At 36.9% G+C, this 14,186-nt stretch overlaps 1 protein-coding gene across 1 annotated transcript in view; it reads right to left on the reverse strand.

Moving 5' to 3' along the window:
- The window catches only part of LOC108978415, a 109,630-nt gene that overhangs the window by 79,960 nt on the left and 15,484 nt on the right, over positions 1-14,186 (reverse strand). Inside the window, 2 exon segments of the mRNA XM_018948683.1 lie at positions 10,715-10,841; positions 12,384-12,480. Coding sequence (XP_018804228.1) covers positions 10,715-10,841; positions 12,384-12,480 — 224 coding nt within the window.

Genomic DNA, 14,186 nt, shown 5'->3' on the forward strand with positions numbered 1-14,186 from the left:
TGAAAACTAAAAAAAATTAATTTACATAGAAATATATGGGCGCTGAAGAAACTTCACGATAATAAAAATAATCTCCTTTAAAATTTCTGAGCGTACCGCCTCGCTTTTACAAGTAGGCGCAAAAAATGAACTCTGATGCGCTGCGTTTGCCCACCACTGACGAGTCAAAATTGAGCGTATACCAAATTACCAAACAACAATCATCAAAAGCTGCGCGCTGCAACTTTTCGCAAAGCGAAAACCAGTTTAAGCCCGGCCTTTACATGCCATGTAACAGAGTATATAATCGTATGTGTTTGTGTATGCTTACGCACCAAAAAGCATTAAGTATTCAGCAAAAAAGAGCATAATTGATAACATTTGTAGACGAGTATAATGATAATCGCATGAAACGGTTAAAGTCGAAAACAACGATAAGCGAATCGGTGTTGGTGTATGTGTGAATGTATGCGTGCAGTGTGTCAAGCGGATATTTTTAGTATTGCCGCGCAATCGATTTGATCAATGAACTTATAAATTTATAATGTGCGTATATGTGTGTGAGCGCTTATCAAAATTACAAATGTACGACTGCCATCAACACATAACCGCAACATGCCACAAATATTTTTCCACCGATATTTAAATAATGTTTTACCTTTTCACCTCTTATAAACTGTATTTGTTTTTATTTCTATGATTTCCATTTTTCCACTGCCGCCAATGCGCAAATGCATGCCTGTTGTGACAGTAAAAACGCTTTACACTTGTAAATGTTGCATGAAATTCACGCAAATGCAATTGAGTGCGCGCACACACGAACACACTCAAATAAAATGGCCTTGCAATTGTGGGCATTTTAAAGCGCAGCTGCTTGTAGCGCGAAAAATCACGCGTACGTTGCAGTAAAGTAACGTATATTTTTAATTTAATTTCAACACAATTTCTACGTTTTTATTTTTGTAGATTTTTTAACGGTTTTTATTTCGCATTTCTTTTGCTTTTTCACTGTCGCGCGCCACATCTGCGTTTGCCAGTTTAATTAATTAATTTTCATTTCCCATTTTTCTGCACTGTATGTGTTGTTGTTTTTGCCCTATCATGCTGGCGCGTTGTCTGTCCCTTTGTCTGCTGTCGCGGCGCTGCGGCACGACACGTGTGTGTGTGTGAGCTAGTTACAAATGACAGCCACTCAGCAGCTGCGCTATACAAACACACATATATACATACAAATATATATAAACACACACACAGAGACACATCTCACTAGCAGTCAAGCACGGTCACATAACTTGAGGTTCCATCCCCGTTGCGTTTCAACCGTTTGCCTTGTCTTGTTGTGTCGCATATTATCTGACCATTTGCTCTGGTTTAACACGGAGCCCGGCGGCGTCGCTTCTACTGTGTTAGGCTGAAGTTGCTTAGCCGCGCTTACATAGCGCGTCAGCCGCAGAGTTTGAGAGTGTTTGAACGATGTGTAGATGTGACCTCACAAAAGCGCAGTTCAGGCTTGTCACGCCACTTTAAATGTTTATCTCCAAAAATGTGCCCTGGTCGAATGTGTCTTAAGTCGAGTTGTCGCTGTGTGTAGACGTGGTGAAATTGAAGCGCAAAGGTATTTAAAAAGATCAATTTCAAGTAAATAACGATGCATTTTTATGTATGATACTTTTAAATTCGAAAAAAAAAAATTTTAACTGTTCACCTTAATAAACATCTAAGCTCAAATAAAAACTTAATAAAATTGCTAGATGATCACCTAAAAATACATCAAGGAAGCTTGAAATCTAATTAGCAGTCTTCGCTTGCTTCACTTTACACTGATAAATATAGAAAGTTCGCCGAGAGTCTCAAAAAATAAATTTCTTCCATTTAAAAATGACATGTAAATTCTCAAAAGATGTCTCAGCATGTCTGCTCCATGGTAGAATGTTCTATCTGTAGGATTTTCAGCCCAATCTTAACTCACTCTAACGGTGGAGGTTTCAGCTAACCCGAATTCATTACATGGTAACCGATACACTAACCGATTTAGTAGCCGCTGATAATTGGAGAGAGCTGATTTTTCACAGCACTTCAAGAGGTTTCTTTCAATAACTTGAACTTTACTAGACTTACTTTTACGGCTCACATAAAATAAAACCCAACTATCAAGAGCGAATTTTGAGTGCAACTGCTAAGCAACATTTGAACTGGCATGAGCGGCAAATGAAGCTTTCTGATTGCAGGCTTATATTTTCACTCTCTCTTCTTTGTATTCATAAAGCAGAAAGCAGCTACAATCGTTCACACAAGCCAATAACTGTAGCTGTGGCTCAACTAGCCATATCCAATTCAGATGTTATTTAAATAAGATAAATTGTTTTGAAATAAAATTAAGGCTTCAAGTCCCACTTGTCACTTCCACTTTCTGCTCGAGGTGGATGGAACCACAATTAGCAATATTTAAATGCCTATTTAATTAAAACATATTGTATTTCCTACGCATTTACTGCAGCAATTTTGGTCGTCTGTGTGTTTACATGGAAATCACTCATACGCACAGGTGCATCTTCAAATTTCCATTATCAAACATTAGCACTGTGTTGGAGTACTCTAAGAGTCTGTATTGCATGAATTATTTAGGCATTACTTGACTGTTTGTGATGTGATTAATGTTTGTTTATTTTCTATGAAGGACAGAAAAAAGGGTATGGGAAAGTAAGACTTGGCTTGCTGTTCGAATGTTGGCAAAAGAAAATATTTCTGAAAATAATAAGCGCTTATTTTACTGAATTTAGATTTTTTAATGTGCTTTTAACTATTTAATTAATGGGAAGAGGATTTGAGGCAGCCAACTAATTTTAAGACGATTTGAGAATTTCTTAAAAAAAGAAAGGTGATTAATTAAGGGACTGAAATAGAAATAATTTTAATCGAATCGACTACCGAAGTCCGACTGAGTACTAAATGACTAAGGAATATATCAATTAAATACCAATTGAATCAACTACCGCCTTGTATCGTTAAATGTATCAAAAAAAAAAAAAATCGAGTAAATAACTGACGACATCCCGACTGAACGTTAATAGACTCATGAAGAGAAAAAGTCAGTCAAATTCTTCGAATCCAGTACTGAATTAATTATATGAATAATCGACTGCACGAGTACTAATTGATTAATCTCAAGAATGCACATTTCACGAACTAACGGTTTGACTAACTGAATTCGTGGTATAATAAGTTCATTTAACCAAAGTTCAAAAAGCTTTGGACCAATTGAAAAACTGGCTGCATTTCCAATTTGAGTTGTCAATGTGCACCTGCCTTACCCACAGGTTTGACTTTCTAATGTGCGACTTATGGAACAAACACTTAATAAAATTCTAGCATAGGTTCTGAACAATCACCGATAACTTCGTTCAATTATGATTTGAATAATTGAATAGAAGTCCGATTCGTTACATAATTCATTGACTGACTGCTTGCCACTATAAATTGATAATTAACAACTGAACAATCTAATTGAGAACTTGGGGTAAACATATAAGTATGTCTAAAATTAGGTTCAAACTGACTGATTTATTTTTGGTGCGACTGAGTAGTCGATCGACTGTCGACTGACTAATTAATTATGCAATTGGAGCAGTGATTGGCCGACCGACAATGGCAGTGATTGCAGCAAGCATTATTTGCCACAAGAATGGCAACAAAAACAACAACAGTCACTAAGGCAGTACACAATCTGTTGTTATATAAGCATGTATTTCTGTTGTGATTCGAAAATGATTTGCCGCTGCAAGTAAATAAGAAAGTGTGCATGTGTTTGTGCTTTGCATATGAGAAACGAGCTATTTGATAAATTATGCCACACAATGTCGGTATGTGAGCACGATTGTGCGAAATGTTTAGAAATTCGGGGTGCATGGAAGTGAAATGAATTGAAAATATTTAATCACGCAAGCGACAAATAAAACAGAAATTGCAGACAGCGTGCGGCAAGGGTCCGGGGGCTTACTAGGAAGCCAAAAAAGGCATGCAACTGCCGCAAGCGAATTTTCCAACGACAGTACGACTCGCAAGCAGCCACCAATAACGCTTTTGCCGCCACACCCGCCTACTTCTTGGTATTTATGTCTGTGTATTGAGTGCGTTGCTCTCACCCTTTTGCCGCCTACAACCCGACGGCTAATCACATTTCAATGCGAAATTCATTTGTTATTCAATTTATGCAAACCTTTGTTTGCATTTGTTCGCTCGCTCGGCTACCGCCCGCCACTTCTTCTTCTCCACTCGCGCAATTTGCTTTGTTTTCACCGCCATTTGTGCGGCAAATTTCTTTCCTTTCTCGCTAGAAGATAGCGACTGACTGCTTTTCAGATATAATTATTGTCAAGCCTGGTAATTTATGACTTTAACACAGCGCTGACACACAATAAATTTTCCATTTTTGCTTCAGTTCACGGACCTTGGCGGCGCAGTTTTGCACATTATCAAAAGACAAAAACAACAGCAATTACATCGGTTGCCTAGGAAAAATCGGTTATAATTTTCGTTCGTGCGAAGGTGGTGCTGCAGGGGGGGAAAGGCGGCGGGAATGGCGCTGGAAAATGAATTGAATTTCTGACAGCATAAAATTGCTACAAATCAATTGGGAAAATGGGCTGAAAATATCAAAGCAAACAAATGAATATTACAGCGATAAGGGCGAGTAAGGGATATTAAAAAGCAATGAGTGCATTTTGAAGGTTATGGCCCATGTATCCCAGTGCGCTCACATTTAATTCGACTGCTTGAGTGATTGATTTTAAAAATTCTGAAGAAAATATTAAAAAAAAAAAAAAACAAAAAAAAAACATTTAAATAGGATTACCAGAACCTCTCTCTTTCTTAAAACGTTGGAAAGTTTGATTGGTCTGCTCTTAAGGGGTACTATCCCAACAAATCAACTAGAAAGGGAACAGCATGCCTATTGCAAAGGTGGGTCAGTGGATATTTCCTTGCACAGTCTGGTCTGCTGGCTTAATAGGACCAAACATTAAGGCGACATTCAACGACGGTTTGCTAAAAGCGGACTTTAGAGCTTTGAATAGGTTTGGGGTTGAATCGAACTTTAAGCGTGTCACCTTTAAACTACACTGCGATAGGACGATGGTGGCGGAATGGTGAAGTGCGTGGACAGAACAGAGTGTGAATAGACAGTATATCTACTGAAGTGGTGACTGTGCACTAGTATCGCTGCCCTACTATACTAGTCTCGAGTTCGTCGACTGTGCTTTCAAAAGCAGTGAAAGATTTGCCTACAGCTGTCGAGCTGTTTTATGATTAGACTTGTTTGGGTGGCTGGCCATAACGATATTAGGAAGCTGTAGGCATTGTAAGACTGATGAGCTTGCTAGGACAGGCACTTCAGTCTCAATAACTAAGGAATTTACGAGTTTTTCCGTTTGCATCACAAAGAACAATACAACTTAATTACAAATTCTCTGCAATTCTGAAAAAATATTTTCAATTCACATATTACACTAACTCCCGGGTTAATAACTTGTATTCTTTATGTCGCGCTAGCTCATAAATTCCACTCTTTTGAGTTGTGCCTTTTTTACATTATTTCTTTACTCCTTCGCCACATTCCCACACCAACTCTCGAGTGGAAACTATTTGTAACAGTTTTCACTACGCTCACACCCTTCACCCTGCATCCACTCAATCTCAGTCTGCCCGCTAACGACGTCATCACACCTCATTTACTTCCGCCATCAAATTTACTATCTCCAACCCCTTTTTATCAAGGCACCACTTATAGGTCCACATAGGCCACAAGATTTACACACAATTTATGCGCGAAATTTTCCCCTTGACATTTGGCTTGCGCTCATATATTCTTTAACCATATTCGACGGCAACAATTTACAATGTTGTTGTTGTTGAGCGCACAGAGATTTTATATGAAATCATATAAGCTTTTTGTGATTTTTTATTATGTTCATTGTTGTTGGCTAGCGCTCATCTTCCTCCAGCTTGCCTCCCTTTCCCCCTCCCATTCTGCTTTCACTTCACTTTACTTTGTGCTACGGTTGGCTTGGCTGTCGGCAGACGCTCAACTTAATGATGTTCAATAAACTTGCCCATGTCGCAGATAATGGGGCTATCACAACAGAAACAGCAACAACAACAAGAGCAAGGAAATTTTACGCAAAGTGTATGGCGAATGTGTTTGTACGTATGTACGTGTGTGTGTGTGAGTAAGTGGCGCTCGGTGAGTGGGATCATCGTGAATACGTTGATGCTGACATGATAAGGGACTTGTTTTCCGCAATTTTATCATTCAATTTTTTTTACAGAATTGACATTTCATTATTTCTGCGTTTTATTATTGAATTCTTGCTGTTTTTTTTTTCATCTTTTGCAACTTTCGAAAGTTTTCACCTTTTCTTGAAGTTTTTCTTGCTTACCAATTCTTCCGCTTTTTTAATTTAATTTTGGTTTTTTTAACGGTAAGCCGGCATATTGTTGCGAAAAATATGTCAAAAATTTCGCTCGAAATTGTAGTTTGGCTTTTGCTTTCTTCTCATTTATTGCTTTCTTAACTTTTTGCAGTTGAAGACACTTCACACGGTCATGGAGCAGCTGCACTCCAATCAATACAAAAATAAGTTAATGCGATTTTTCGGGGTTTGAAAATAGCAGTCTTGAAACCACATTTGGAATATATTTTCTTTTTTGTCTTCCTTTGTGGAAACTTTTAAAATTCTAATTTATGTTTCTGGGCTTCATAAATTTGAATTTTAAAAAAATCCACAAATGAAGACAAAATTTTACAAAATTTTCGGGATTTGTTCTCAATCCCGAAATCACGGGATTAATATCACTTGTTTAGTTTAATTTTGAATCATAAAATTTATTTTCAATCCCGAAATCACGGAATTAACAGCACTTTTGTAGTTTAATGTTCAGTCATATTTGTTGATTTATTTTTATTAATATAATTTCAACTTTTTGTAAAAGCAGTCCCGAAATTGCAAAAATGTTCGGGATTTGTTTCCAATCCCGAAATCACGGGTTAAACAGCAGTTTTATAGTTTAATGTTGAGTCATTTTTGTTGATTTGTTTTTATTAATATAATTTCAACTTTTTGTAAAAGCAGTCCCGAAATTACAAAAATGTTCGGGATTTGTTTTCAATCCCGAAATCACGAGTTTAACAGCAGTTTTATAGTTTAATGTTGAGTCATATTTGTTCATTTATTTTTATTAATATAATTTCAACTTTTTGTAAAAGCAGTTCCGACATTACAAAAATGTTCGGGATTTGTTTTCAAGCCCGAAATCACGGGTTTAACAGCAATTCTGTAGTTTAATGTTCAGTCATATTTGTTGATTTATTTTTATTAATATAATTTCAACTTTTTGTAAAAACAACCCCGAAAATTCGCGTTTACTATTAAATTTGTACAATTTTTAACACTGCCATGCTTTTTTAAAGCAAATTTCTACGTATACTTTATTTCAGTCAATTTCTCACTTTTAATACAATACAGTCTGTCATTACTTTGACGCTTTCTTCATTTACGTGGCTTGCAATTCTATTTTCTTCTTTAATTCTACCATATAAAAAAGTAGAAGTAGAATATTTCCATCATTATGGCCACAATTTCGTTGCTGCCACGAATTCACAGGAATTCCATGCGCCACATTCCTTGATTGCTACATTTTATATACTTATTTGCTCACAAAATAGTTATAGCTGCCATTTTAATATTTTTCGTCTTCATCTCGGTGCACGCCTCATTCGCCATTCATCCCCAGAGCATTTAACGATTTATTGCCTACTATAAAATTTTCGTTGTAAAATTTGACGCCTGACTGCGGGGCATAAATGCACACATGTGTGGATGCCGAAGCAGATAAGCACACTCTTACCCACACACATAAGTATATACATATGTATGTATGTGCGCAAACACATGCGAGCAACCAATCAGTTGAAAAATAGTCTAAATGAGTGAGTAGAAATCAATTTTCAATTTCTTGATTTGCTATTTATTTGCGGTCTGGCGCTGGGACTTTGGATGTGCACAAAGGGCTGTCAGCGTGTGTTGTCATAAAATAAATATTTTATTCTTAGAATTTAAAGTGTATTTTGGTAAGAAATAATTTGTTTTTATGACCATTGGGTACTCGGTTATTTCACACATTTATACATTTTCGTATTAATATTCGGTTGCGATTGTGGCTGCGAGCTCTATAAGGCTAGATATACAGTGAAGTAGGCGAAACAAATCATTATTATGGGCATGAAGCTTTAAGCGAGGAAACAGTGATATTTCGATCATAGACAGTTAACTACGCAACCCTTTTTCTCAAAACCCACTTTCTCCTCCCAAAAACAAAAAAAATTGTAATTAAATAGCCTGAAAATTAATTGCTCATCCGCAGTGTACAATGACATACATATGTTGTGTCAATATGCGGCATCTTTTTTTTTATTTTTCCTTTGCTGTGCCGTTACGCAACTCACAACTAGAAGCTTACTAATGAAGAGCGTATATGATATGCACATTTTACTCACTCTCACTCACTCCAGCAATCACTGAGGCAGCATAAGCGAATTCACATAAGCCCATATCACTTACGACGCGACAGCTTATTGATTTAGTAAATAAAATATGAGTGGTGGTGAAGAAAAAACAAGCGAAAGAAACTTAGCACAGCCAATATTAAGCAGAAATTAATTTCAATTACGTGATAAATGCAATGCCAGCGAATATTGAACGCATTCGATCTACGCTTCATACACAAATATTGCTGTCCAGCTACTCAGACACGTTTTTCGCTTTCGTTTGTTGTCGTCGCTCTTAGCTCAATGGACAGCAGCCACTTTGCCTGGTTGCGCGGCGCTGGGCTCAAATGATTTTGCTTACGTCTTCCCCACTCCTTCTGTCCCCACTCCTCGTCGCTACTCAGCAGCGCAGTCTGTCACTGTGCTACTATTTATCTGGGTTTTTTGAAGGGCGCGTAGCTTATTTCTTTTGTATTCGAAGCGCGGGCAGATGGCAGCTAAGCTTATGAGCATAAATAAGTAATCAGGGTATTAGTGCGATGGGGCAGCTTAAGAGCGTTGAGCAGACACACTACTTAGCAGCGCGCGCTGCACAGTGCACGTCGAAAAAGTACAGAAAAGAAATGCTAACACTGACCAGCAATTAACTGTTAAAATATTTGGCTGCAAGAAAATTAACTGCACTGTTATAAAATGCGCTTATTGTGGAGTTTAAAACACCAAAATTTGGTTGTATAAATATAGCCTCCTCCTACGAAGCGTTACCCATACGCCATAGTGGTCGCTTTCGCTGCAAGATCTTGCGCGCTTTTAATTAATAAATGTTTTCGCATAAAAAGTGTTAGTCAAACGCCGAGGCGTATAGAGAAGTAAAAGTTTATGGTAAACATGTGCACGCAGCTCACACGCAACTACACACACACAAACAACTATTTGTGCAAAATAAATGCGCTGTGCTTATAATAAGCTGGAAATTTATTGTTTGCGAGCGAATTTCTGAAAATTCATGAAATTTCGCAAAGTTTGCACGCTCGCGCAAGTATCGGAAGTTTTCTTAATTTTCGGCTAATTTGAGCGCTGCACGCTCTTCCCGGAATATTTTTAAGCAGTTGCTGCACTTTGCGCATGTTTCACTGAATTTCGTGCAACCTTGGGGATATTTCAATTTTGAAAACTCAGCATTACTTAAAAGTAGCATCGCCACAGTTCAATATTATACAACAAACAGAAACAAAGTGCGAAAATTTAATTTTTTATGCAAAATTTTAAAATTATTTTTTAAAACATTGTTCTTGGAAAATTTATTTTATACGCAACTATTTAGAAACGGCAGTAAGGAAAAAAATTTGAAATTGAAAAAAAATTGAAATTTTTTAAAAATTTAAAAAAAATTGAAATTAAAACAAAAAACAATAACAACAAAAAAATATTGTTTTGTTTTTTTTTTTTAAAGTAATTTTGTCTTCGAAAAAACTGTATTTATGTTTTTTTGTCTATTTTTATTTTTTGAAAACTTACGCATATCTTTTAGGCGAAAATATTTAGAAACACCATTACCAACAAATATTTGAAACTAAAAAGCAAACTATAACAATTATCCAAAATTTGTTTTGTTTTTGTAAAAAAAAATTAATTCTTAAAAATTGTTATATTGTAATAACAAATTGTTTCAATATAAACAGAAAAAATTTGCTTTATTTAAACATTTTCAAATATATTGTGTAGCATCATTTATATCCTGAGTCACCCTGCATTGATTTTCACTTTGTCAACATCATTAAGTCATTCAAACGACACTCATCCTTCAATTTGCCTGTCATTCCAATCATTTTCTACCCAAAATAATTAGAGCTACACATGAACCCTGCAGCACTCCTCCCTCAACCACGAGCATACCCCCTACTAGGAAATTAAACACTCGAGAGGTCGCACATCACGTTGACCCTCCCTCTTACATATGAGTAGCAAATTAATAGATAAACTAGCGCGTGTCCCAGCAGCAACACAAACAAACACTAATGCATGCACATGCACACATACGCACACAGCGGAATGCATTTCTATTGATTGGAAATCGGTCGAAGGCACAAGCTCATTATTTGTGTGTCAATGTTAAAGATAAAGGCTTTGTTTCTTATTTATATAATACATATATGCTAGAGATAAGGTATTTTTGTGTTGTTGTGTACTCACCTATTGTTGTAATTAATGTTAATGAATAAAGAAACGCCGATGCATAAGTCCACTTGTGTGTGGGTGGATTCATTTGTTCGCCGGGTTGATAAATTTTCGATTGGCGAACGGCGCGCAATAATGTCTCCTGCGGGAAGAAGTAGAACAAGAAGAGAAATCATGAGTACACTACATATGTATTATATTTGGTTAAGTAAGTGATTTGGCAAGCAAACGGGTGTGCGAGTGTGAGAGTAAGTAAACTAAATGAATAATTCAGTGCAGCAGCCGAGCAATGAGTGCCAATTTTTTTTTTTTTTTTTTTTTTTTTTTTTTTAAATAGAAACGAAAATGAAAATGAATAGGAAAATGTACATGCGAATGAGTGTGAGTGGCGGCGCAGACACTTTGAAGCGCATTACAAATATTTAGAACTGCTGAAAATGCTAGAATGTGCTTTGCATGTTAACTTATTGTACACACACACACACACACACTTATAAGTATACATATGCGGCAAAATGTGCCCTGACAACAACGAGGTGGACACGTGCAGCAACAGCAAAGAACAAGAAAACATTTTAACCTCCTTTATAACGAAGTTATAATACCCTTCACAACGAAAAATATTGGGTAGTCGAAAAAGTCTTTTCGTATTTTGTCAATAGATGTCGCTGCAGTCGTAGTCTACAGTGCTACCCAACATCATACCATATGGCGTTAGAAAGGTGACATTTTACGCGTTATTTGACAAAAAATTAAATTCGGGGAGTTGAAAAAAGTTACAGCTGTTCAAAAATGTGTGAAAATAATCAAGAAATTCGCTATATTTTGAAATTTTTGTATAAAAAAGGGAATAATGCTACGCAAGCCACCAATGATATTTGTGAAGTTTACGAATACGATGCTGTATCAGTTCGTGTACCACAAAAATGGTTGACTAGAAATACGAAAAGACTTTTTCGACTAACCAATACAAAGGGTAGCACTTGACTAAACCCATGATCATTTAAATATATATAACACATCTAATATGCGTAGTAGACTTAATATACCGGTTCCGTTCAGGGTATAAAAAGCACAATTGATGAGCCTGCATGCTCGGCTGTATGCAAGTGTGAGTCCCTACATGTTGTCATTTGAGTACTGGTATATGTGCGGCAGCCAGTCATGCAGAAACAATGAAGTCGAGCAAGCAAGCCAACAAAGCATGTAAATAAGTATGTGAAAATGCATAAACACCAACCGAAACACCTACACATACACATATGTACATATGCATGCGAGTCCATAAATTAGCAAGAAAAAGGCACGGGCGTGCGTGTGTGTGGCGCCATTAAATAAATTACAAAGTGAAACAAGCAAGTCATGCACGAGTGTAACTGTACATAAGCACATAAACACTTTCAGCTTTGCGTCACTGTGTGTGTGTGTTTGCGACAATTTTTGGCTGCTGGACATTTGAATAAATGAATCGGCCTACAATGGTCACATCTCAAGTCGACGGCAGTAATAGAAATCGGCAATGAATAGTTAGTGTGCATATTGAGCAGGCAGCTGGTGTTTAGTAAGTGTTTGTGTATGTGTCTGTGTGTGTGTGTGCGCATTTATGGCTCAATATAAGTTGTCTGTGCTGGCATTCATTTGCTTTTCGTGCATTTTTATGCGCAAGTCAAATGCCGACACTTACCTGGAAATGCTGCACCTCCTGCGCGGCCAGACGTGTCCAATTCTCTTTGTATAAAATATTCAAATCCTCCGTAATCGACCACAAACGATCCACAGTGCTGTAAAAAGAGCGCAAATACAATTGCGGCATTAATTTGCATGGAAAAGTGTAAAAGATTATATGAAAATATGCAAAAGACTTAGAAATGTTAGAGTAAAGGAGGTAAGGGGTTCCAAAAGGCACAAGTCTTTGATTTTTCGTTACCACGCAAACTAATGTAGTGGTAATGTTCCCAGCATAGCATCTAATTCGAAAGTGCAGGCGTCAAATCATTTAACTATTCCAACAAACAAGCTCCGGTTTCCACATGTGCGCCTGATAGCTTTCTAAATCAACAACAGCTCGTTAAAATATGGGATAGGTGAAAAAGTCCTTTCGTATTTCTAATAATACTTCAACTTTTATAGCACTGAAGATATACGACTGCAACGACATCTAGTGGCAATATACGAAAGGACTTTTTCGACTACTACTTCTATAGTTGCGTTTACCGATATCCTAACAATTTCAGTCGCTAGAGGCGATGGAATCTTAGTAGATTTTTAGTAGCTTTAAGTTGGCGTTTGCTGGAAGCTTAACCTTTTTTGAGTCCATCTGAGACTGTAAGATCTGCCAACTACATGTTTCGTTTCCGAGCGACCGTTTGAGCTCTTAATCAAGTCTTATGCGCCTCATCGTCCATAAGTGTTAAGAAAATTATGAGTGCTCTCAACTGGCAATTACACTCTTTTTCCACGCCAAATGTCACTTTATATAATCCTGATCAATTTTCAGTTCAAAGAGATCTGATGAGAAATGAGCTTAAGACCAAAGTTATATGAAAACAAAAGCTCATAAGGGACCAAAAACAATCATAATGGATTTTTTAATATCCACAATTATATGACAATTAATAAAATAAAATAAATTAACACAACGCGATGAAAGCTCAAATAAAAGCTCAAAACATATTCGATCCCGTAAAACAAAGCATAATAGAATTTTAATACATTAATCGGTTCTGCTTCACGAAGCCAGTAGAGCTTAGAACCTTTTTAAGCACATTTTGAAGTATCCCAACACTTCCATACCGAAAAACAATTTCGCTCACCTAAAATTGTGGTCTAAGTGGTTTGAAAGCTGTTTACTCTCCTGATCTCGCCAATCGCACATAATGTGTAAAATTTAACAGCTGATGTCATATCATTATCAGGATATTTGAAAAAATTTGCAACAGCTCTAAAATAATGTACTTTATGCCAGCAAGCAAAAAGTTAGCGGCAGGTGTCGACGGCCAGCACGTTTCGGCGCCAATTCTCATGCAAAACACCAAAGCTCCATAAAAGTAAAGGGTTGCCAAAAACGCATGAAAGGTCTGAAAAATGCCAGCAGTAAAATGCAACAAAAAGTGGCACACAAACATATATACAGCGCTGCATAAGGGACAGAGGGGGAGAGTAAAACAATTCTCGTGAAATTAAAATCAATTCGCATAAAAAGCCACAAATACAAAGGCAAACGTTGCAAGCATAAAAACTACATTTTAAGCAAATGCACACACACATGCACAATAATTTACATTATGTTTGCAACATTATGTTTGCAAACGATTCGTTGAGCAGGCACATTAAGTGGGCGGTGTCTGACATATACACAAACAGTGATCATATGGCTATTATAGCACAAATCTCGTACTCCCGTGAGCAGGAACCTTTTAGCAGAAACCAATCCCGAAAGCGAAGCTGGAAACAACAAGAGTTCGACCCAGACTTGTTTGAGCTAGTC

The sequence above is a fragment of the Bactrocera latifrons genome, unplaced genomic scaffold, assembly GCF_001853355.1.
Source record: "Bactrocera latifrons isolate USDA-ARS-PBARC rearing strain unplaced genomic scaffold, ASM185335v1 scaffold_121, whole genome shotgun sequence".
Taxonomy (NCBI): domain Eukaryota; kingdom Metazoa; phylum Arthropoda; class Insecta; order Diptera; family Tephritidae; genus Bactrocera; species Bactrocera latifrons.